This window comes from Pelophylax lessonae (genome assembly GCF_965119305.1).
Source record: "Pelophylax lessonae genome assembly, chromosome: 2".
NCBI lineage: Eukaryota > Metazoa > Chordata > Amphibia > Anura > Ranidae > Pelophylax > Pelophylax lessonae.
In genome coordinates this window covers 149,717,625-149,743,470 of record NC_138769.1, presented here as the reverse complement: position 1 = coordinate 149,743,470, position 25,846 = coordinate 149,717,625, and the positions used below count along the sequence as shown (strand labels likewise).

At 43.0% G+C, this 25,846-nt stretch overlaps 1 protein-coding gene across 2 annotated transcripts in view; it reads right to left on the bottom strand.

Moving 5' to 3' along the window:
- The window catches only part of CUX1 (cut like homeobox 1), a 615,616-nt gene that overhangs the window by 389,613 nt on the left and 200,157 nt on the right, over positions 1-25,846 (bottom strand). For both annotated transcript variants that reach the window (XM_082244943.1, XM_082244942.1), the window contains exon 3: positions 12,373-12,420. In XM_082244943.1, coding sequence (XP_082101069.1) covers positions 12,373-12,420 — 48 coding nt within the window. The remainder of the gene's footprint in view (positions 1-12,372; positions 12,421-25,846) is intronic.

Genomic DNA, 25,846 nt, shown 5'->3' with positions numbered 1-25,846 from the left:
TGTTCATTGCCAAACTAGGCCTTGCTTACATTGGGAAGGTTAAAGTTGGTCAAACTTTACCCTGATCAAAATTATTGTAATTTTCTTGAGCTTGTTTTGCATGGTGAAGAAGTTGGGACCACTGAGTAGTAAAAGAAAAAGACAAATCACCCAGTAGTAGAGGGAGACAAATCCGAGTACTCCTCATTTATCCCCTCCACCCCCTCTGGACTCCCCCTGAAGACAGTTTTCAATCCAGGTACTTACTCTATGGTTTATACCTACTTACCTTAGTTTGTTTAGTAAGCGTTTGTGGTGAACTGTATCAAATGCCTTTGCAAAGTAAAGATACACTACAACTACAGGCCTTCCTTTATCTAGATGGCAGCTCACTTCTTCATGGAAGGTTAATAGATTGGTCTGGCAAGAACTATTCTTCATGAATCTATGCTGAATACTACTAATTATACTGTTTTTATTACTAAAATCTTGTATATAGTCCCTTATCATCCCCTCCAATAGCTTGCAGACTATTGATGTTAGGCTAACCGGCCTGTAGTTCTCAGAAATATATATCTGCCCTTTTTAAAATATTGGTGCCACGTTGGCTTTTCTCCAATCAGCTGGTACCATTCCCGTCAAAAGCTGTCCTTAAAATTTAGAACAATGGTCTGGCTATCACCTGGCTGAGTTCCTTAAGGGCCCTCGGGTGTAAGACATCTGGTCCTGGTGACTTATTTATGTTAAGTTTTCAGAGTCTAGTTCTGAATCTTCGTTCTGACATGGTCTTCTGTTAACCAGGAGGGTGCTTCCTGTGAAATGTTATTAACTTTAACATTACAATCTAGGTTACTGTATTCTTTTGTGAAGACTGAGGAGAAGAATTTATTTAGAACCTCTGCCTTCTCTCTGTCCTTTATAGTCAGATTCCCTTCATTATCCTTTATTGGGCCAATATGTTCTGGCCTCACTTTCTTACTATTTATATACTTAAAAAATTTCTTGGGGTTTTCTTACTCTCTTCCGCTATGTGCCGTTCGTGTTCTATCTTAGCCGCCTTGATTGCGCTCTTACATTTCGTATTGCATTCTTTGTAGCTCTGGAATGCTGCAAATGACTCCTCTGCTTTGTATTTCTTAAATGTCTTTTCTTTTGTTTTTTTATGCATTTTTACATTGAGGTTTAGCCACCCAGGGTTTTTTTTTAGCTCTTTTAAACGTATTCCCTGATGAATTGCACTGGCCAATACCTTTATTAAGTATATTCTTAAAGCACTCCTATTTTTCCCCAGTGTTCCCAGGATTCTATCCCATTTAATATCGTCTAGAATAGAGCGCAGTTAAGGGAAATTGGCTCTTTTGAAGTTCAGTGTCTGTGTATTACCCTTATGTTTCCCATTTCTGTGATTTATACTGAAACTAATTGACCTATGGTCACTGTTTCCTAAGTTGCCCTTTATTTCTACATCCGTAATCAGGCCTGTATTAGTCGTAATTAGTAGGTCTAGTAACGCATTGTTTCTCATTGGTGCATTCACCATCTGACCCATGAATGTTGTTCTGCAAAACATTTAGGAAAGCACAACATAGGCAGCACAACAAATAAGGCAGGGTGTTAAGGATACTGTTAAATTCAGTGTGTAAATGGACAATACACAGGATGTTTTAGTAAAAGAACAATGCAACATAATTCTAGGATATGTCAAAAAGGGGAACAGTGCAGGAGAGATTCTCTCTTTAATTATGTTAGCAGCATAACTGGAGAAAGCCTATTTGGCATTCTGAAAGAGTAGCTAGAAAAGTTCTTCTTAGTTTTGTTAACATTCTTGGCTGCTCATATGATGGTGCTGCGAATCTAAGTGGGAGCAATAATGAGTACAGGCCCACATCAAAAGAATGTCATGCAGTACACGTGGTGCTATGCTCACATTCTTAAATTGGTGATTAATGATGTCACACAATGTGCCACTCAAGTGGAACCAGTCTTTGGACTCTTAGAAAAAAAAATACAGCTGTCTTTTTCTCAGACTTATACAAATGCTTTCCTGTTCAGACTGAACAGGCCTGCTCTCAAGGTTATGGCCATAAAAAGCTCTCTAGGCTTAAGAAAATCAGTAAGACTTAGGTGGTGGGGCAAGCCAAGGGTACTGTGTACCATCCTTGGTTCCAACAAACAGCCTGAAGGAAAAATTCTCCAAAAAGGAAACTTTGATCCTGTTTTAGACCCCACAAACCTAGCATAACATCCATCCCATACCTTCACCTTTCATGCCTAAAGGAGGGTGCATAACAAACAGGAAAACCATATAAATCTATAAACAAAAATGCCCAGCACACCAAAACCAGTGGATTGCCAATGTTTCAGAGTCTGATCTGGCCTTGTCTGATCTGGTCTGGTCATGTAATTCAGTAGCTCTGGCTACCCTGTGTAGAGAGTGCTTGACAACAGTTGTGAATTCCAGGAGCTGTGATGTCACCCATAGGTTCTCATGGGCTACCAATCGTTGACACTCCCTCCTCTCCACCTCGGTAGCTGCTATCTGATACAGGGAAGCCGGAGCTGCTGGATGATGTGACAAGACTGGAGCTGAATAAAATTAGGTAAGTACACAGATTTTTTTTTTGTACAGTGTATTCTGAATGGGTAGGAGGAGAGGGGAGGGAACATTTTTAGGAATAGTTAGACTTAGGCTTTTCTTCCACTTTAAGAGCCATTTTGGGCCACTGTCTGCAAGGAGTGAATCCAAAAGTTACCACCTTGACCTAAACCCAGTACACGATTTATGACCATGCTTCTAAGCTCATGTATCCGGTGCTGAGCTAGCACAAAATGTATTTTATCGGGTTTATACTGGTTGTTTGGTTTTTGCAAACAGCAGCACTTAGGTGCCATATGAATGTTACTCCTGTGCTTCTGGAAATGGCAGCTGAACAGCTCTCTTTCTCCAAAATCTGCTAATGAACACGAGCACTTGAATAGATGACCAATAGAGTGATGGTGCACAAGTAATAGAGCTGCATACACATTGCATTTGTAACATGTAAAGCTTTTTTTATTGGAGATATAAAACTGATTTTTCTGTACTTATCTGTTGGGGCAGCTCTAACAAGAGGACCTTTCAAATTTCAACTACGATACATGTGGAAGACTTAACCTCAGGGCAGAGATTATTGTCACGCTTAAGTATATGATAGTGGTGGATGGGAAAAGTTCTTGAAGCAATCTAAGGGAACGTTGATTGTCTATATGAAGGGAACCTTCTTTGGTTTAGGCGTTCTACAATATTCAGTGAGCAAACAAAGCTGTTGGATTCTCCATTTCAAGAAATTTGTTTCTCATGATCTCAATCTGTGAACTTAGATCATCAACGTAAGAGGAGATCTAAAAGATGCTCAGAAATGGTCAAGATGCCACTTGCATGCGTGCAGTGGGTCACAAACTGGCGACATCACTTCAGCCTTGTTAGGCCTTCCCACAGACCACGCAGAGAGGCATGGAGTGGTATGCCATCCATTGAGGGAGCTGTGCTGTGGCCGTGATTCGTGGCAAGTGGTTGTGCTGTGGCAAATGACATCATCGTGGCTTAGCCATTGAAACGTAGGTAACAACTTGCACCTGGAGGATCTATTTTTTTTTTTTTTTTAGATAAGCCTATCCTAATGTGCTAGTATGTGGTGCATAATAGCACAGTATATGAGCCATATTTTTTTTTTTTCGCGGTTTGCTACCGCTTTGAGAGCACAACCATTGCTAAACTCTACTTTACTAATGTCAACATCTTATGCTATGTACAACTGATCATCGTCCTCATCACACTTAGCAATACTAGCTAGGCCATTACTGGTTATTCTTATTATAATTAAGGACACTTGCTTGACAAACTATTGTACAAAAATATGTTATGTACTGAACAATTGGTCATAATCCTCATCCCACCTGGCAATATTTGCTTGCCAAAATTACTGTGTACGTAATGTTCCCGTCATCTATTTCTTTGCGGGTCTATATTGTACGTTGCACATCCTGGATGTGGTTTGAATACATTTGCATGATTGTGTTCTAAATACTACATAACAAATGTCAACATTGTGAGGACTGGCTAATCTAATGATTGCAGTTCTGAGCCATTGGTCATCATCCACAGTGACATTTACTTGACCAATTATTGTGCGTTTAACCTGTCATCTATTCTTATAAATACAACGCAAAGTATAGTATTTTCTGTGAAGCTGTGATAATAAAAATAAAGGCAATGTTGTTGGATGAAGACTTTAGTTGTCAATTTAATAAGATATCAGAATATAGCTTAGTGTAGGGTCACCTACAGCAGTTCCTATTTCTATAAGCCAAACAAGGCTAGCCTACATGGCTAGCCCCTAGGAATAGTATGTTCATTGGCGAGGAAGTACAGGAGACGGAATAATAGGTGAACAAAACATCAGACAAAAAACAAAACAAAAAACAAAATTGAATTTAAAAAGTTGGGACTTTAAGTGCCCATTCACACTAGCATCAATCAATCAGTGCCGTCTTAATTGGCACTACTGAAGTCGCTCTGACTTCAGAAAAGGGTCCTGTACTACTTTGAGTCCCATATACTTCAATGGGAGTCGCCTCCTTATCTTAATTGAAGCGACTTGTTATCAGACTTTCCAGGAAGAAGAAAGAGATTAGCTAGGCATTCGCCACAGACAAAGTCGCCTGTCTCTTCAAAGTAGTGCACAAGTCTCTTCCAAGTCTCTTCCAAGTCTCTAAACAAGTCTCTAAACAAGTCTCTAAACAAGTCTCTAAACAAGTCTCTAAACAAGTCTCTAAACAAGTCTCTAAACAAGTCTCTAAACAAGTCTCTAAACAAGTCTCTAAACAAGTCTCTAAACAAGTCTCTTCAAGTTACGGGGCGACTTTCTGGTCGTGGTAGTGTGAACCAGCATGAGGCATTGTCCTACAGGAGCTAGGTGCCTCCATCCCTAGTCATGTAAATATAGAGGGAGGGGGAGTAACATGGTTAGTACCAGGTATAAAGCAATCGGCATACTGGGTAAAAAAAGGTAATAAATAATGTATAATATATAATATAATATAAGATCCATAAATTAGACATTAATATTATGTAGCCGATTTGCCAAGTGTTACTGACAAGAAAAAACGGGAAGGGGGGAAAAGGGCCGGACTTTGTATGAGGTGTGTGAGAACAGTTGGCAAATAAACAGTGGAATCATTAGCACAGAAGAACAATTTACTGATAAATATCATCATAATATATGACATAACAGTGAATGCATGGTAAAAACATTGCAATAAAGAACGTAGTAATTGACAATTCATGCAAAACTTGTAGGATGTGCATTGGAGAGGAATGTATAGTAATGGTTATTGCCATGTATAAAATCCAAGTATTGAAAGATTTAAAAGATGCACATTAGTAAGCTCGACGCGTATCGTGGATCAATTTCACTTCATCAGGAGCCGAGGTTCCGCCCCCCCTCCTCCTTTGCTGCTGCTGGGCTATTCAGGAAGCGCAGTGTGCTTCGCACATGTGCAGTAGGAAGTCGGCTGTGAAGCTGCAAGGCTTCACTGCTAGGTTTCCCTTACAGGCTATGGTGGCAGCCGCACATGAGAGCCGATAGAATCATCAACTGGGGTGCCGACATCGTTGGATTCCAGGACAGGTAAGTGTCCTAATATTAAAAGTCAGCAGCTACAGTTTCAGTAGCTGCTGACTTAATTTTTCTGTGGGGGAGGAGCACCGCTTTAAGCAAGTATTTTCCTGGAAAGCTATGCATGGCCTTATTGAGCAGATTCCTACCTAATTGGCCAAAGTTTGAGCCACAGGTGGCCCTGTTGATTTAGGCCTCATGCACACACTGGACGTTTGGCCATCTCTCCTAAACACCTTTCCTCCTGGCAGCAGCATTGTGGAAGAAAAAAAAAACACTTGACACCTGTAAACGGGTTTAACGCGTTTATGCATGTCAAGCGCTTGGGCATTAATTAATTTCAGTGGCCAGAATAAAACATTTTCTTTTTATTGAAATAAATGAATGCTCAAGTAACACGCTGAGCGTTAATGCTCCTCCTGGACGAGATGGCAGTGTTTTTTTTTTCGTCTGCCTCTAAACCCCTAGGTGTGCATGGACACACAGGCTAACATGCAGGGAAGTTTTAAAAAGCAGAGAAAAAAAAATAGAAGGCCAGACGTCCCTAACAGCAGGGTTAAAAACATCCAGTGTGCATGAAAGCAAATGAGTCAGATGGAAAAATATCAGTATGCTATCAGATACAGTAACTGTTCAGATATTTAGGCAGCTGTGGGTGGATTCCTCCATCCATGTTGTTTTGCATGGATGGAGACATCTATTGATCTTCTTTTGTTCAGGCTGTAGACTGAACAAGAGAAATCTAACAGTGAATAGCTAGCCTAAAGCCCCGTATACACTAGTAGTTTCAACCCAGCAGAGCTAAACAAAACAAAATTGACAGCTCAGGAGGAGCTGCTGTATTAACTATCCAACACTAGTACAGCGATCTCTCCCCTGCTGTGCTATTGTGCTCTGCCAGGGGGGCGCTGGACGCCCCAACCCCCGCCAGAACACTCCGGTCAGTGCTCTCAGCTATTGGCTAAGAACGCTGATCAGGAGCCGATCGGCAGACCTCTTTCAATCATGCCCCTCCTGTCCGGCTTCTGTTGGACCGACTCCAGTACACACGGGCTGAACGTCGCCCAGTTTCTATTTAACTGGCTGATGCTGCCCGACATTCAGATCGTGTGTACTAGGCTTTACTAAAAGTAAAAAAAAAAAAGAAACATTGTTATTGGAACTTCATATGCCCTTAATTCCAGACTGACTATGCAAACAGAATTGAGTTCTCTGAAAAGACTATATTTGTTCAGCCCTGCAGCAAAATGTCATCAGGTGTGGATAAGCTACATAAGTAGCAGCAAAGAAAGTAAAGAATATACATAATGAGAAAAAGGCTAACGTGGAACTCCAGTGAATTTTTTTGGATAAGGTGGGCAAGGCTTACAACTCAATCAAATTGGGTAAAACTAGCATGTTGGATTTCTAGCATGCGTTCTCCTGGCAGAGACCGCTCCTCGTGCTGCCCCCTTCCAGGAGAACAAAATAGCTCCGCAGGGGGAATTCCCCCATCAAGACTCACTGTGTTGATGGGAGAATAGGGTTGCAGGTTGCAGTAAAAGAGATTCACATAATCTATGGTCTGCCTAATGCCATACACTGTGCGGAAAAGGCCGAAATTTAAACCGCATATGGGCAGGCTGAATGTAGCAAGTTGATCGATTGATTGGGCAGGCTGAATGTACCAAGTTGATCGATCGATCAACTTGGGTACAACCAGCCTGCTGGGTTTTACCTGTGATTACCGCTAGCAGCTGCTATAACCACTAGCAATAATCACGGTCTTCTCCCAGTTGGGACGACTTTCCCCCACTGGGAGAAGACAATTGCTGATTCCAGTATCAACACTGCCTGTCGCAACCCATGGTTGCAGGAAAAAAAAATTGCTCTGTGTATGGCAGGCCTAAGACAGCAGGTCAACACTTAACCGCCTGCTAACAATCTTCAATTGAATGTACACTGTGCTGTGTATGTGCAGCTCAGCATGCATTCTCAACATGCCTGAGTCATGATCATGTCCTCCTTCACCAGCCAATCAAGAGGCCAATCACCTGGCACCCATAAGTAGTCCAGACTATTTATATAATCTGAAAATATTTTTGTTGTATAGAAAAGGAAGGTTATAACAAAAAAATTGTATTTTACACACATTCTTTACTCATTATTTAACTTACTGATCATACTAATGTACCATGAGCTATAGATATCATTTTAGTAGGGGTTCCTTAAAGCAGAACTATACTCACCTTCCATCATAGAGCTCTTCAAGTGACCAGCTTCCAGGTATCGATTGCTGACCGCTTATTTTCCGGGCTAATATAAAGTCAATCCTGTGAATGCACGAGTGCTGTTGGCTTCGGCACTACTGAATTTCTACCGTGAACTGCGCAAGTGCAACTCACTGTGCAGGGGCAGACAGGCAAGTAAGTACAGTGGGTACGGAAAGTATTCAGACCCCCTTAAATTTTTCACTCTTTGTTATATTGCAGCCCTTTGCTAAAATCATTTAAGTTCATTCTTCTTCCTCATGAATGTACACATAGTACCCCATACTGACAGAAAAACACAGAATTGTTGACATTGTTGCAGATTTATTAAAAAAGAAAAACTGAAATATCACATGGTCCTAAGTATTCAGACCCTTTGCTGTGACACTCATATATTTAACTCAGGTGCTTTCCATTTCTTCTGATCATCCTTGAGATGGTTCTACACCTTCATTTGAGTCCAGCTGTGTTTGATTATACGGATTGGACTTGATTAGGAAAGCCACACACCTGTCTATACAAGACCTTCCAGATCACAATGCATGTCAGAGCAAATGAGAATCATGAGGTCAAAGGAACTGCCTGAAGAGCTCAGAGACAGAATTGTGGCAAGGCACAGATCTGGCCAAGGTTACAAAAAGATTTCTGCTGCACTTAAGGTTCCTAAGAGCACAGTGGCCTCCATAATCCTCAAATGGAAGACGTTTGGGACGACCAGAACCCTTCCTAGAGCTGGCCGTCCGGCCAAACTGAGCTATCGGGGGAGAAGAGCCTTGGTGAGAGAGGTAAAGAAGAACCCAAAGATCACTGTGGCTGAACTCCAGAGATGCAGTCAGGAGATGGGAGAAAGTTGTAGAAAGTCAACCATCACTGCAGCCCTCCACCAGTCGGGGCTTTATGGCAGAGTGGCCCGACGGAAGCCTCTCCTCAGTGTAAGACACATGAAAGCCTGCATGGAGTTTTCTAAAAAAAAACCTGAAGGACTCCAAGATGGTGAGAAATAAGATTCTCTGGTCTGATGAGACCAAAATAGAACTTTTTGGCCTTAATTCTAAGCGGTATGTGTGGAGAAAACCAGGCACTGCTCATCACCTGTCCAATACAGTCCCAACAGTGAAGCATGGTGGTGGCAGCATCATGCTGTGGGGGTGTTTTTCAGCTGCAGGGACAGGACGACTGGTTGCAATAGAGGGAAAGATGAATGCGGCCAAGTACAGGGATATCCTGGACAAAAACCTTCTCCAGAGTGCTCTGGACCTCAGACTCGGCAAGACAATGACCCTAAGCACACAGCTAAAATAACGAAGGAGTGGCTTCACAACAACTCCGTGACTGTTCTTGAATGGCCCAGCCAGAGCCCTGACTTAAACCCAATTGAGCATCTCTGGAGAGACCTAAAAATGGCTGTCCACCAACGTTTACCATCCAACCTGACAGAACTGGAGAGGATCTGCAAGGAGGAATGGCAGAGGATCCCCAAATCCAGGTGTGAAAGACTTGTTGCATCTTTCCCAAAAAGACTCCTGGCTGTATTAGATCAAAAGGGGGCTTCTACTAAATACTGAGCAAAGGGTCTGAATACTTAGGACCATGTGATATTTCAGTTTTTCTTTTTTAATAAATCTGCAACAATGTCAACAATTCTGTGTTTTTCTGTCAGTATGGGGTGCTATGTGTACATTCATGAGGAAGAAGAATGAACCTAAATTATTTTAGCAAATGGCTGCAATATAACAAAGAGTGAAAAATTTAAGGGGGTCTGAATACTTTCCGTACCCACTGTAACTTTAAAGTAGAACTATAGGCAAAACTCTTTTTTCATTTTGGTTAGAGTAAAAGCCTGTACACACTTGACGGAAATCAGACAAAATATCCTCCGATTTTTCTCTCTCTTGCTCAGCGTTCATTTAGTTGACAGTGCATAAATGTTCACAAAATTTCTCGTCCAATTTTTTATTTTGGGACATTTGTTCCTAGACTTCCGGGTAGTCAGCAACTTCAGATCATGCGCGGTCTTTCGTATCCGATTTTTCGCGGACGTACTGCATACACATTAAACGAAAATTGGTCGTCTGGGGACGGATGATAAAAATTTTGGGGTTTGTCCCTCCGTTTTTTTTCGTTGAAAATGTCGGCATCGGCTGCTGAAAGTTGTGTACACACTAGCCGAAAATCATCTGATTTTACCTCGGACGGGAATTTTCGGCAGATTTTCTACTAGTGTGTACCACACTTAAGGGAGGGTTATAACCCCGGTCATAATTAATTTTGCCATCTGTGTCCCATAGCCAAAAAGGAAGTAAGAGGAAACCCCTGCAAATTATAGGAATTCCTTGGGGACATCCAGGTCACCAGAACTAGTGTCCTCATTAGAAGATTTACCCTCTATTACTTTTTTGGGGACAGCCCAAAATTTGGGATTTTCTTTTACTTTCAATGAAAATGGTAAACAGGACAAATAGAGAGGGTGAATATTCCTAACAGAGGCATAGACAACAATAAGCATCGGTTCACACTATAGCGATGTCAGACAAAGATTGTATGGCTGACTTCGCATCGCATTCAGGCCAAAATTGTGCAGGACCCTTTATTTGGTCCGCACCAGAATCAGATTTGCATGGGTGTTCACACCTATGCGATCCGATTCCTGTTCGAATTTACAGTTCACACCGCAAACTGCCTGCGAGTTGGGTGCGACGCTGGAGCCCGCAGTGGATTCGCAGGGTTCCCGCATCGCACAAATGTGAACCGACACTAAAACCTGACAGGTGTTCTAATCCTTTTGCCATTTATTCAAAACTAAAAAAAAAAGCTTTGCCTTTAGATGTACTTAAAGCAATATAAACGCAAATGATACAATGCTAAATTCTGGAGCTGCTCCAGGCCCATAAGACCCCATTCAGACTAGCGCGACTTGTCAGGCGACTTGTCAGCCTGACAAGTCGTGCTCGGTCGCTCGCCATTGATTAGCACGAGACCCGTTCTAATAGGAGCGACACAAGTCACGCTGACTTAGAAAAAGGGTCCTGTACTACTTTGGGGCGACCTGGGAGCGACTTGCATAGACTTCCATTATGTGAAGTCCCTGCAAGTCGCGCCGAAGTCGCCCCTCGAAGTCGGATCGCGCCAGTCTGAATGGGCTGTTAGGGTCTTCAGAGTAACATGACCTCAGTCTGTCGCACAAATCCACTACCTACATACTGTTTTGAATACTGCGATTGCAACCTACAAGCAGTAAGACTATAAATTATAAATATATATATAGATGTATACAACAGCCATGAAATTCTACATATCATTCCATCACAAAGAATCACAGGTCAGTACACAAAATCTGTTCATATAAATATACATTTTTGTATAACCAGGTACTGTGTAGGTCAAATCAGGTTTACAAGATCAGAGCAGATTCACTATATGTGCTTTATTTAGTCCGAGAGCAAATGAGTGCAGACACAATGTCATTTATAAATGCCATTCATCTACACAACAAACATTACACATTATAATTGTGATGTACTCACTGGAATTTAGCACATAAACATTAAGCTGGCCATACATTATTCAATTTCCTTTAGATTTACTGTACCTTCAACTATGCAGTACAAGGGCCTGCCTGATGGCATGCAAATTTAAAAGGTTTTGGTTTGGCCTCATATTATGAGGTTTTGGTAAATCTAAAGATCTGAAAATTGTACAAGAAAAGTGTATAATGTATGGCCAGCCTTACACCGAGCGAGAACAAGTAAATTGATGATCTCTAAATGCAATGAAAACTGAAGGTCCACATTACTTACCAACTGGATGTCAGCGTTATAAATGGCATACACCGCTTGTTATTTATTGTAAGTATCCATTATGTCCACTAAGATGTGTTTAAATTGTGCTAGTTGCCATGGACAACACTGTGAAATATCTGTCTTTGCATTCATATATTTTAAGGCAAAGATTATGCTTTTAGGTAACTATAGGCAGCACTTCCCAAAACAACAAGAAATATTTCAGCACAGTACACTGTATATTTATTGGCTACAGTGCTTCTCTATGCAGCTTCAGATTGCGGAAGGTGACATGATTTCTCCCCGCTGCAGATACCAGTCTTTCCATCCAATACAGCATCTTCGAGACGTAACTTAGATGGTTGGAGGTGACTTGATTCAATTGCTGGATTTAATGCCAGTGATTTTAGGTGGCAAGATCTCTAAACGAGGGTTCCCAAATCTCCACTTACTGCAGCCATTACAAAAGGGTATTTACTATTATTTAGAGAGAATGCAGCAAGAAAAGTGAGACGACTCCTGCTGCAGCAATGTTGGTAAAAGCACTGCTGGAAAACTTGAGAGGCACGAAGAGCCGGGAAGTACTCCAGCCAACCAGTGTCCATCCATAATTAATATGTTTCTGATGAAATGGGCTTTTAAACAAGGTATCTGCAACAGAAAGAAGCATTTTGTTCTAGCAGTGATAGTAATTGAAAGCGTTCTTACCTCTGCTTGGAAACTCTTTAACAACGGGGCTACCTGTTTGCGCAAGTCCTGCAAAGGAGTGAAGCAATAATTAGGGTTGTAAAATCCAAATTCAGAGCAACAAAAAAAAAAGAGAGCAAGTACACTTCATTTATAATCCCTGTGGCTTGGCGAATCCGCGGGCTGTCTCTGCTTGGCAAATTAGACTTTAATTATGCTCATAGAAATTTCCTATACGCATGAAAATATTGCATACTTACACATTATGGATCTCATAGGAGAAGTAATCTTAAACATGCCCCATAGAATAAAATTTCTGGCAATAAAATGATAACTTTTGTTACTAATCCAGGCGAATGGTAGAATAGCAGGCCATGTTTAGATCTTGGCAGCTTTGGGTCTCCAGAGGCCAGCCTTCATTTCCAGGTCTATTTTAAAGACCAGCTCCAGCCAAATGTATCCCCCCCCCCACCACAACCCCCATTTTGGCAGGCGTCACCCTTCCCCCTAAACCAAGTTCTTTGGGAGCTCTTAAAAGCTCCTTGCACTAAGCCATATTCTTTGGCAGCTAGAACACAGGATTTCTTAAGAAAAACAGGCAACTTTTTTTTTTTTTTTGCAATGAAGAAATCCCAATGTCTTATTAAATATTTCATCAATGCATTAACCAATTCATGAAAACGTTTACACAGTGTTAGAAATTCAGCAACACGTTCTATGTTTCAAATGGTTTCAGTTTAATACATTCATTTATTTTTTTTCCAGTGGCATTTATCAACTTGTGCTAAATAGGAGCTGGGTGCCCACAAGCAACAGTTAGCGGTGGGCAAGAGACATTTCCTTATATCGGTTAATATGGAAAACTGGGAACCGATACAAGACGGCAGTCACACATAGGGAAACCATATATCTTTTTTTTAAAAGCGGATGAAAAAAAATAATATTTGAATCTAGTTATGTACTCCTACAAGAGAATTCTATATAGCTTTAGGAGCCAGCATAAGTACCTGAGACTACGCACATATCCTTCTACACAATGTGCCAGACTAGGAGGAGAGATTAAAGCAATGAGTTGAGCTTCTGAAAGTTAAAAGTGCTTCTGCTCTAAATTTTGAGGATGCATCACTTCACAGTGCCTGCAGGCACAGAGGTCTGAGTGCTCCTTCTAAGGCAGTGGTCTCCAAACTGCAGCCCGGGGGACAGATATGGCCCTTTGCTTGTCTTTATCTGGCGCATGGGGCACTATCTATCCCACTGATTTGAGACACTATTTTGACCACTAACACCAACAATGGGGCATAATTCCTGCCACTGACACTAACAATGGGGCAGAATTCCTGCCACTGACACCAACAATGGGGCAGAATTCCTGCCACTGACACCAACAATGGGGCAGAATTCCTGCCACTGACACCAACAATGGGGCATAATTCCTGCCACTGACACCAACAATGGGGCACTATTACTCCCACTAATACTAAAGATGGGACACTGTCTAAAATGTCTATTTCCGCTGGCCACTTTCTGCCTCCCCCCCCCCCCCCCCCCAAGTCTGCAGGACCATAAATTGGCCCTTCGCTAAAAAAGTTTGGAGATCCCTGTTCTAAAGGCATGTATAGACTTGCACTTGGGGGCAGTAGAAGCACATGGTTGAGCCACAAATTTATCCCCCAAGCTGCACACAGCTGAACACACATGGTTGTGGCACAGTGGTGTGGCATTTACAAGGTTAGATCAGGTCTTAAATGTAGCTCCACCCAAAAGGGGAAGTTCTGCTTCTCTGCCTCCTCCCCCCCCCTCTGCTTCCACAGTTGACACCTTTTTTTGGGAGGGGGGCAGGTACCAGGTTTTAACAGGTACCTGCTCCCACTTCCAGCTCGAAGTGCTGGCCCATTCACAATGCGCAGCGCGATTCATGGCTTCACTGTCAGTTTCCCTTAGCCAGGATGGCGGCGCCAGCACCTGAGAGCCGACACAAGAATCGGCTAGGGTGAGCACACCGCTGGATGCCTGGACAGGCGAGTGCCCTAATAGTAAAAGTCAGCAGCTAGACACAGCTAAACTCCCATTTAAAGCGGAGTTTCACCCGTTTTTGTGTTTATTAAAAGACAGCAGCTACAAAATGTGTAGCTGCTGACTTTTAATAAACACACACTCACCTGTCACACGGTCCAGCGATGTGGCCGGCGGGAGCCTCGATTCTCTCCCTCTTCCTCCCGTGGCGCCGGCATCTCTAGTGCGAGCACCCAACAGCTTGCGGCTTCACAGCTGGGTGTGCACTGCGCATGGGAAAGTCGCGTTGCGCGTTCTATATGGACGGCAAATCTTCTGGGACCGGTGACGTGTCCCAGAAGATTGCAGGGAGGGGGAGAGGAGAACATCCACTCGAGCCGCCTAGGTGGCCCGAGCAGAATTGGGAGCGGGTACCACTCAAATCTAGGTACCCGCTCCCCCCTAAAAAAAATGACATGCCAAACGTGGCATGTCGGGGGGTCAGGAGGCCTTAAAGCTGAAGTTCCATTTTTGGGTGGAACTCCGCTTTAAGGAGAAGTCATACCAACTCGTGCTCGTCAAACGTCTCTGAAAAGTGATTCAATCACAGATCGCTATCCAGAGGCAGGGCAAACCTAAATGGCATGTCGGGGGGTCAGGCATGTCGGGGGGTCAGGAGGCCTTAAAGCTGAAGTTCCATTTTTGGGTGGAACTCCGCTTTAAGGAGAAGTCATACCAACTCGTGCTCGTCAAACGTCTCTGAAAAGTGATTCAATCACAGATCGCTATCCAGAGGCAGGGCAAACCTAAATCGATCCTAAGGCTTATATATTACTTGCTGAGTGTATGTAAATATCTATACACACACACACACACATAGTATTTTACAAGAAGTGTATATAAAAAGTGCTGCACTGTAAAAGCATGGAAATCAATGTACCAATAAATATGAAATCATAATTGATCATATATAATCAATAAATAAATATCAAAATTTATGTGAGTCTGTGATTATTAAAAAAAAATATATATATATATAATAAATAAAATAAATATATTATATATATATATATATATATATATATATATATATATATATATATATACACACACACACACACACACACATACATATATATACATATATATGCATACATTATATATATATATATATATAATAAAGTCTGTGCAAACCAAAATATAAAAAAATATATATCCTAATGCAAAGTTCATATAAGTCCATATTGTACATATACGTATATTCATCATTCTGGTTTTGCTCTACAACAGGAGGAATGACAGATGTGTACAAGAGATCATTTTTCTCTACATAATGATGAATCACTGAAGATACACCTGCTAGTAAAAGACATGTAAAGACTGAAAGGAGGCTATGTAAAGACAATTTGTTGGTATATAGCCAGCTCTAGTACTTGGATACATGAAATATAATGTATAGATTAACTGCCCAATATAAATAGTGGCTTTAACTCAAATACAATTTGTTGCATGGTCTTAGACTTGGAAAGAATCCCAATTATGCCACGAGCACAAAAAAAAAAAAAAAAAAAGGCCTGCATATAATTTAACTTCTCAATTAAGTGTTTAATAGAGCCTGTGGGAGCATCCACCGTGTAATGATTCAACTGATCAATACTACATGGCACATAAAGACTCCCTGAATACACACACTGAACTGCGCCTCTTCAACATATATTCAAATATATGTCTTCACAATAGAAAGCGTGAGATTTTTATCTGTTCATGAACAGACAAAGTTTATTCTCATTCTGCATATAAATACCAGCATACTCGAGGAAAAAGTCTCCTAAAAAGTTCTAATTACCAAGGATCAGCAATAACCAATGATAAACATATTAGACTGGAGTGTAAACATGAAAGCCAAAACCAAGGCCTCAACATTCAATTGAGAAAATATATATATATATACTATATATATATATATATACACATTATATACATGGGTTATATCCTGGATCTAAGCACGGATTAATTTCTCAGTTTTTCTAAGGGTCACATACACAATAATATTTTTGTTTACGTTTCTTGGCCCGTTAAATTTTTTTTACGGTTATTTACATATATATTCACATATAAGCCCCTATGGGGCTTCCAGATTCCGATGTGCCCCCTGCCCGCAGACCCCCACAACCACCGGGCAGGTTTGTGGGGATGAGGCCCTTGTCCTCATCAACATGGGGGCAAGGTGCTTTGAGGTGGGGGGTGCAGAGCTCCCCCTGCCCCAAAGCACCAACACCCCCCCATGTGGAGGGCATGTGGCCTGGTATGGTCCAGGGGGGGTGGGGCCGCTCGCTCGTCCCCTCCCCCTTCCTGCCCTACCGGGCTGCATGCTCGGATAAGGGTCTGGTATGGATTTTGGGGGGGTCCCCACGCTGTTTTTTTCGGCGTGGGGCTACCCTCAAATTCCATACCAGACCCGAAGGGCCTGGTTTGGAACCTGGGGGGGGACCCCCACGCAGTTTTTTTCCCATTTTTGGCGTGGAGTTCCCCCTCAAGATTCTCACAGTGCCAGTCGCGCCGCAAATCTTGCGGTGCAACTTCCATTCAAATCAATAGGCTCTCATAGGGAACCATTGATTTTGAATGGAGGCAGAAAAAACGCTGCTAAAAGCAACGTGGCCAAACGTGCAATAACGCCAATGGAAAAAGCTACTGAAAGCACGTTTAACAGCTGCTTTTTCCCGGAGTCAGAACTAGCTTTGCAGCATGTTTTTTCTAAAGCCCCGTGTACATGGAGCCTAAAAGCCCTCACAGAAAGCACTGGCACCAGGGAGATGTCATAGTGTACCCAAGACAGATCTCAAGCTGTTTAAAATTCCCAAACTATGAAACCCACATTTATGAGCAGCAGCAAAGCGCATTCATTCAACTGAATTGCATTAAGAAACCTTTAAAAGCTAATCAACTTCTCCAAATGGTCAAGGCTGGCACAGGAGTACCTTGTCTGAAAGTCTATGATCTCTATGTTGTTCACTAGGCATACTCCTGTGTACATTTGCGTGAGGGCTGTGTTTGCCCACAAGGGAAGTCCTGGATGTTCCATGCATCCACGTGCAGACAGTCCCATTCATGTTAATAAAGACGCAGCAGCTACAAAGACACAGCCGCTGCTCCCAATTTGACATTTTTGTGGGTGACTGTTCTGAAAACAAACAGTGAGTGTTTGGGGATATGCACCCACATGGATAGCCAACTGGGAGCAGCTGCTGTGTAGGTGTTGTGCCCCACCAATTTCTAACCAATTGCAGACTGTGCGATGTATGTTAACTGCTACAATGTGGCCTGGCTGTGTAGAATCATGTATATATACAGGATTCTGCATTTCTGGGTAGGGGGTGCGGCGCCCACCTGGCTGTGCTGGGATTTATCACTTCACATGCCGACCACCGGGTCCCGGCCAATGATTCACCGCCGGCAACCAGAGATTGGCTCTGAGCTTCGCCAAGCACAGCTCTGTGAATGTAAACACAGAGCTGTGTTCAGTGACAGGGGGTCTCGTTTGTTCATTCTCTGCTAAGCACACAGTACATAAACACTTGTTAGGCACACATTTAACCCCCTGATCGCCCTAGATGTTAACCCCTTCCTGCCCAGTGCCATTAGTACAATGACAGTGCATATTATCAGCACTGATCACTATAATAATGTCAATGGTGAAGTCAGTGGCAGTTAGTTCCCCCCAGCATTAGTTAGAGTCAGATTGCCGGCCACACTATCGCTGCTATTACTAGTATAAAACAATAAATAAATAAAATAAAAATTCCAGTATATATCTAATTTTTCATCGTTTTTAGAGGCTACAAATTTCATGCAAACCAACCGATATACACTTATTGGGATTTTCTTTTTTCAACAAAGACATGTAGCAGGATACATTTTGGCCAACATTTTTAAAGAGATTTGATTGCTTTTATTTTTTATGGAATAGGTTTTATAGCAGAAAGTAAAAAAAATTAAATATGTTTTTTTTTTTGTTTAAATAATAAAAAACCCGGTGGTGATCAAATACCACCAAAAGAAAGCTCTGTTTGCGTGAAAAAAATGATATACAGTGGGTACGGAAAGTATTCAGACCCCCTTAAATTTTTCACTCTTTGTTATATTGCAGCCATTTGCTAAAATCATTTAAGTTCATTCTTCTTCCTCATGAATGTACACATAGCACCCCATACTGACAGAAAAACACAGAATTGTTGACATTGTTGCAGATTTATTAAAAAAGAAAAACTGAAATATCACATGGTCCTAAGTATTCAGACCCTTTGCTGTGACACTCATATATTTAACTCAGGTGCTTTCTATTTCTTCTGATCATCCTTGAGATGGTTCTACACCTTCATTTGAGTCCAGCGGTGTTTGATTATACTGATTGGACTTGATTAGGAAAGCCACACACCTGTCTATATAAGACCTTCCAGATCACAATGCATGTCAGAGCAAATGAGAATCATGAGGTCAAAGGAACTGCCTGAAGAGCTCAGAGACAGAATTGTGGCAAGGCACAGATCTGGCCAAGGTTACAAAAAGATTTCTGCTGCACTTAAGGTTCCTAAGAGCACAGTGGCCTCCATAATCCTCAAATGGAAGACGTTTGGGACGACCAGAACCCTTCCTAGAGCTGGCCGTCCGGCCAAACTGAGCTATCGGGCGAGAAGAGCCTTGGTGAGAGAGGTAAAGAAGAACCCAAAGATCACTGTGGCTGAGCTCCAGAGATGCAGTCAGGAGATGGGAGAAAGTTGTAGAAAGTCAACCATCACTGCAGCCCTCCACCAGTTCGGGCTTTATGGCAGAGTGGCCGGACGGAAGCCTCTCCTCAGTGTAAGACACATGAAAGCCCGCATGGAGTTTGCTAAAAAAACACCTGAAGGACTCCAAGATGGTGAGAAATAAGATTCTCTGGTCTGATAAGACCAAAATAGAACTTTTTGGCCTTAATTCTAAGCAGTATGTGTGGAGAAAACCAGGCACTGCTCATCACCTGTCCAATACAGTCCCAACAGTGAAGCATGGTGGTGGCAGCATCATGCTGTGGGGGTGTTTTTCAGCTGCAGGGACAGGATGACTGGTTGCAATCGAGGGAAAGATGAATGCGGCCAAGTACAGGGATATCCTGGACAAAAACCTTCTCCAGAGTGCTCTGGACCTCAGACTGGGCCGAAGGTTTACCTTCCAACAAGACAATGACCCTAAGCATACAGCTAAAATAATGAAGGAGTGGCTTCACAACAACTCCGTGACTGTTCTTGAATGGCCCAGCCAGAGCCCTGACTTAAACCCAATTGAGCATCTCTGGAGAGACCTAAAAATGGCTGTCCACCAACTTTTACCATCCAACCTGACAGAACTGGAGAGGATCTGCAAGGAGGAATGGCAGAGGATCCCCAAATCCAGGTGTGAAAGACTTGTTGCATCTTTCCCAAAAAGACTCCTGGCTGTATTAGATCAAAAGGGGGCTTCTACTAAATACTGAGCAAAAGGGTCTGAATACTTAGGACCATGTGATATTTCAGTTTTTCTTTTTTAATAAATCTGCAACAATGTCAACAATTCTGTGTTTTTCTGTCAGTATGGGGTGCTATGTGTACATTCATGAGGAAGAAGAATGAACTTAAATGATTTTAGCAAATGGCTGCAATATAACAAAGAGTGAAAAATTTAAGGGGGTCTGAATACTTTCCGTACCCACTGTATGTTTAGTTTGGGTACAGCGTTGCATTACTGCACAATTGCAAGTTAAACTAGTGCAGTGTTGAATAACAATAAATGGCCTGGTCATGAAGGGGGTAAAACCTTCCGGAGCGGATGTGGTTAAAGAAGAAGAACTTGAGCCTTTCCCCTCCCCTGCTTACCTTTTACGGTCTAATGCACAGTAAGGATATTCACCTAGTCAGTGGATCCAGCGTTGAGCCGCTGGGATCCGCCACTTTGCAGCTGCTGCACAGTTCCAGTGCCGCCATGTTGCCTGTGACTGCTGCCAGTTCTTCCGGGTGCAGGTGCCACTAGGCCTCCCCCTCCCTCCTTACTGAACAGGACTGCATTTCATGCATCCCAGGATGCACCACGTCATTGGCCTGGGCCGATTCCAGAGTCTTTCCAGCAAGAAAAAAAATAAAACTAGTATGTAAACAAAAAAAAAAATGAACCCGAGATTGGCGCTGCTGAGGGGAGTGGAATGGATAGGAGGACAGTGCTACGGGAGGGTGAAGGTCTGCATTAAGCATGCCTGTGTGAACAAGTCCTATATATCCTCCTTCAATACATTGTAGTATACTATAAACCCTAACAAACAACGTATCTTTAAGAGCCGGGTCCCACATGTGCCATGACAGACATCGCATGTGTAGCACTACTCCCATGGGAGCTGCTGTATGTGGGTTCCCCTGGGTTACCATTAGCAACAACAGAACAGTCTGGCATTTTTCCAAGTGTTTTACCTCAGCAAAGAAGAAGTCCAGTATCTTTGGTTTTTATTTGGAACTTGGATAGGAGAAGGGAATGAGTGGGATACTCCAACTTAAAGAACTATGCACAATAGGCTGGGACAACTTGAATAAAGCTGAATAGCGCTGATTAACGCTGTATGACACTGAGTAACGCTGAATAGAGCTAGTCACGGCTAGGCCGCTGCTTCACTTTGCCCTTGGCTGTGAATGAAGTAATAGAGCTTCCTGAGGTAAGCTGTACTCTGAGGTAAGCTGTACTCTGAAGTAGAATGTACTGCTGAACAACTTCAGTGCCCTTCCTGGCACCCCCTTTGTCCCTAATCTTCAGGGTTAACTACTTGGCACCCCCTTTCCTGTAACACTCTGTGTGAGCTGGCTCCTTGATCCCCGATTTCTGTGGAGTGGTCTCCTCTCCTAGGCAGACCCTTGAGCAAATTACTCACGATACTGCTTTTCCCAAAGTCCTCTGCCCAACAGCTCCACTGGTCAGCACACTGGATCCTCTGCAGCCCAGCTCCACACCTGGTTCAACAGGCCTGAACCACCTTCCTCACATCGGCGGGAGGAGAGACAGCTGTCCACCTCCTCCTGGGACTTTGCTCCCGCCAAAAGACGCCCTGTCACATGCTCCCTCCGGATTTATAGCTAATCCAAGGATGCACTGCAGCAATGCCCACCCGTTGAGAAAGCCATAAAACCTGGTGTGCTACTGGTTAGGTTTCCTCCACTGTCCAACAAGCTCCCTTATTGGATACAGTGGGGAGACTCCCTTAGACCCAATAAATCACACCTGGAAACGTGACAGGCTAAACTAACAGATCTGGCTCTCCCGATAAGCAGAACAGAGCCACCAAATGTGTTTTCCTAGGAAGGTGCTACACATTTGATGCGCAGCGCACTGCTCTGCAAATCACACGCGATTTCTGTGCGGTGCGAATTTAGCCAAACAGATTGTATGCCTGAATTCGCATCCGGACAAAATTCGCACAGGACCCTTTTTCTGGATCGGATCACATGGGTGTTTACACCTATGCGATCCAATTCATGTCCTAACTGACAGTTCACACTGCGATATGTGAACTGATCTGGGGGTGTCGTTAACCTTGTATTTGCATATGGCAGTGCGAACTGCCTGCGAGTTGAGCGCAATGCGGGAACCCGCAGTGGATTCCCAGTGTTCTCGCATCGCATATATGTGAACCGGGACTTACAAGGCAGCTTCTTCCAGCATTATATCTTCTAATTAATATGACTTTTTTTTTTTTCACTCCCCTCCCAGCCAATCCCAAAGTGACCTGCTATTCCGCCTTTAAAAATAGACGGGTTTTTAAATGCATTTACCAGGTAGAGTTGTACGCACTGCAGTGATAAATAAAAAATACCAGAATCTGCAGCAGTTCACAGCCTCACTGAAATTTTCCCTCACAGATCTTGTGAAAATTCCATTAGCTTTAATTATTTACTAGGAGGAGATGTAGATTTCTCTTCCTGACCTATTTTTCAAAGCAATGATTAAACAGAAGAATTCTATTGCACATATGCTGACTTGCCGTGCCCAGGTATGTCTAAGGTTTACAGCATCACCATAAACACTTGGTGGCCTGCAATGACAACGCTCCGGAAAAGAATGATTTTTTTACCAAGCTTTGCTGACTACAGTAAAAGCAAACAATGTGAAAAAGGTTCTGCAGCTCAGGTCTTTCTAGACCAGCATGCATTGCACGGACAATGAATTACTAAGCCTTGTAACAGCTGGACAGCCCTGTCACAGAGGAATGTGTTAATGGCACATGTAAGAAATTTGTATTCCAAAACTGACCTTTTGTAGCGTGACCCTGGCACAATGAGACATCACACACACATTATTCTTGTTGGCTTACAAAAATAAAAAAAAAAGGAATTCAAGACTGATAACATAAGTGGAATGGGGGCCTGTGCCTTTATTATACACTAACAGGGCTCATTCACACCCGGTGAGGTGGGCCTACATTGGGCGGCTGTTTCCTCACAGGCAAGGAAAAACGCCTCGTCTCCTATGTTACAGCTTAACACCACCGCCATGTCTGCTGAAACAAACTACGTCAGGCCGTGCTTTTATTTTACAACGCAGTGTGAGGTAATCCATTGCGTCACACTACACAGAGGCTAATACAACATCACAGTGTGACATTTCCATAAAGTTGGTTAATAAAATAAAGACGTGTACACACTATAAGGAAATTGGGCGAACATTTTCAATCAAAGAATTTTCGTACGATTTTCGTCTAGTGTGTACACAACTTCGGACAGCCGATTCAGAAAATTCTCGATGGGACAATCTCCAAAAATGTTTTCGTCCTAAAAAAAAAAAACAAACAATTTACGTTTAGGCTCGGTTCACACTTGTGCGATGCGGGAACGCTGCGAATATGCAGCGTGTTCCCGCATCGCATCCGCACATCTGGCAGTTCACACTGTCATATGCGATATGCAGGGGGTGTCAATTAAAAGTTAACGACACCCCCAGTTTGATTGCATATCGCAGTGCGATCTGCAAGTACGCACAGAATCGGATCGCACAAGTGTGAACCACTGTGCGATCCGATTTTGATGCGGCTCAAAAAAATGCCTCCTGTGCGTCTTTGGTGCGGATGCAGTGCGAATTCAGCCATACAAAGTGTATGGCTGAAATTCGCACCGCACATGAGATCGCATGTAATGAAGGAGCAGTGCGCTCCGAATTACATGCGATCTCCGCAGCCGCACAAGTGTGAACCGCCACTTAAAGAGGTTTTATTGTAAACAAAAAAAAGAAAAAAAAATCCTGAAAGACAAAGGCATAATGAGCTAGTATGCATCACATACTAGCTCATTATGAAATACTTACCTTAGAACGAGCCCCCGCCGTGCTGCCCGCTCACCAGTGACTCAGTCGTCCTACTTCGCGTCCTCCGGCGATCTGATTGGCTGGAGGCGCGATGACATCACTCCTGCGCATGTGCGCGGGAACCGCCGTTCATGGCACAGGGCTCTGAAGGAACGGCACAGGTGGTCGTTCCTTCAGGGCGCATGCACCAATGACGTCATCAGCTGCATAAAAAGTAAATATGTCCTAAACGGTGCACCTTTAGGAGATATTTACAGTACCTATAGGTAAGCCTTTTTATAGGTACAAGTTATAAGAGTGGGTTTACAACCTCTTTAACGTGTACTGTTTTCGTACAATTTTTGTACAAGAAAAATCAGAAAAGAAAGACTGCACATGATCAAAAACAAACAACAATAAAATAAAAAAAAGCTTTTCTCGTACGAGAATTTTCATACAAATTTTCGTTCATAGGTTCCGATTTGCTGTGAAACAAGGAAAATCGGACGATCGTTCGCCCGATTTTCTTATAGCGTGTACCCCGCTTAATTGAATGTAATTTCTGAGAGATAACCATATACACTGCCGGAAAATTAATTGACCGAGAACATTTTCCTTCCTGCCCCTTCGAATTCTCCCGTTACTGCAGTCGAAAACAGACCGATTTGACCCCACTAACGATTAGAAAATCAAACGAATTTTCTTAAAATGAAAATTTCCGAACGAAAATCTATACATGCATGGCCAGCATTCGGTTGACAGTGAGATGCACTGGGATTGATGCATCAGCAAACCCACTGCATCGCACTGCACACCAGTCACTGTGTTGTAAAGTAGGGAGTAATGAATGTTGGAGGGGAAGAACTGTAGGGTGGTGATATGGATCAAACAAACCAGTGTCGTGGTTTTCAGTTCATACATGTGGATAAAAGTTCAAATTAAATAAACTACAGTGAGTCCATGTGCTATGATAGGGAGCGCTGTGGTGGGGGGTGGGGCAACCAGCTGTCAGAGTTAGAAGCAGCTCTGTTGAATCTGGCCAACCAGGCCATTTCATGTGGCACCCTGCACCTCTCCTGAGCTGTGGCACCTCCCTCTTCTCCGACCACCCCCTTGTCTCAGCAGAGAGTAGGACAAAACTCCCCCGCCAGATCCTGCGATTCTCTGTGCGGCTGCCGAGAGACTTGAATGCCCCCCCCACCCCTGGGTTCCCTTCTCTCCCCATCGCTGCTGCAGGGGATGTTTCAGGATGGAGAGTGGGGGAAGGGGCTAGTAAATATGTAAGTTACTGGCCCCTTTATTTTCTAAATGAACACACTCGCTCACTGTGTCCATTCATAACTGAAGCACAGTAAACTGTGTTCACTATGCTTCAGTTTGTGAATGAACAGGAAGCCACTCAGCACAGAGCACTTCCTATTCATTCACTGTCCAGTGCAGCTGAGGCTGCAGAGAATGGAGTGTGTGTGTTTGAGCTTTGGGGTGCTCACCCAAATGTAAAAGGCTGCGCACACCTATGGTGTAAAGACCTGAGTAATGTTGAGTATAGGCGAGTAAGGACGAGTTAAATTATTCTTCATTTCCAGTGTTGTAATATACTCACATAAACATGCTTATAGAGGAGGAAACACGTGTATGCAAGGAAATGACTTCACTCAAATGAAACATTTTTTGTTTTGTTTTACTGCTCTGTACTCAACGTTATATTACCGATCTTTACTCAGCTGTGTGCAATGTCCCATAGACAACAATGCATCTTATTTACATCAGTAAAAAACTCAGCATTTTTTTACTCCCATGTGCAACTAGCCTAAAAAAAAAGTCAGCAACTATAAATACTGTAGTTGGGGACTTTAACCTTCCAGACACTTCGCAGCCAGGGATCCAGTGCTGTCTTCACCTATCCGATTCTTCGTCGGTCTTTGGGGACTTGGGTGCCACAATCTTGACTGTGGGAAGCCGGCTGCGACTTCCTGTTGCTTCAAAGCCGGCTCCCCACTGCACATGTGTGCGAGGTTTGCACTTTCTGAATGGTAGTCTAGTCTCCTGGAAAGGTGTCAAGGCCCTGGAGGTTGCAAGCGAAAGTGGGAGCGGGTGTCTGTCAGAAATCGGTACCCGCTCCCTATAAAAAAGAAAAAAAAAAAAACACAGGAGGTGGAGCAGCAGAACTTCA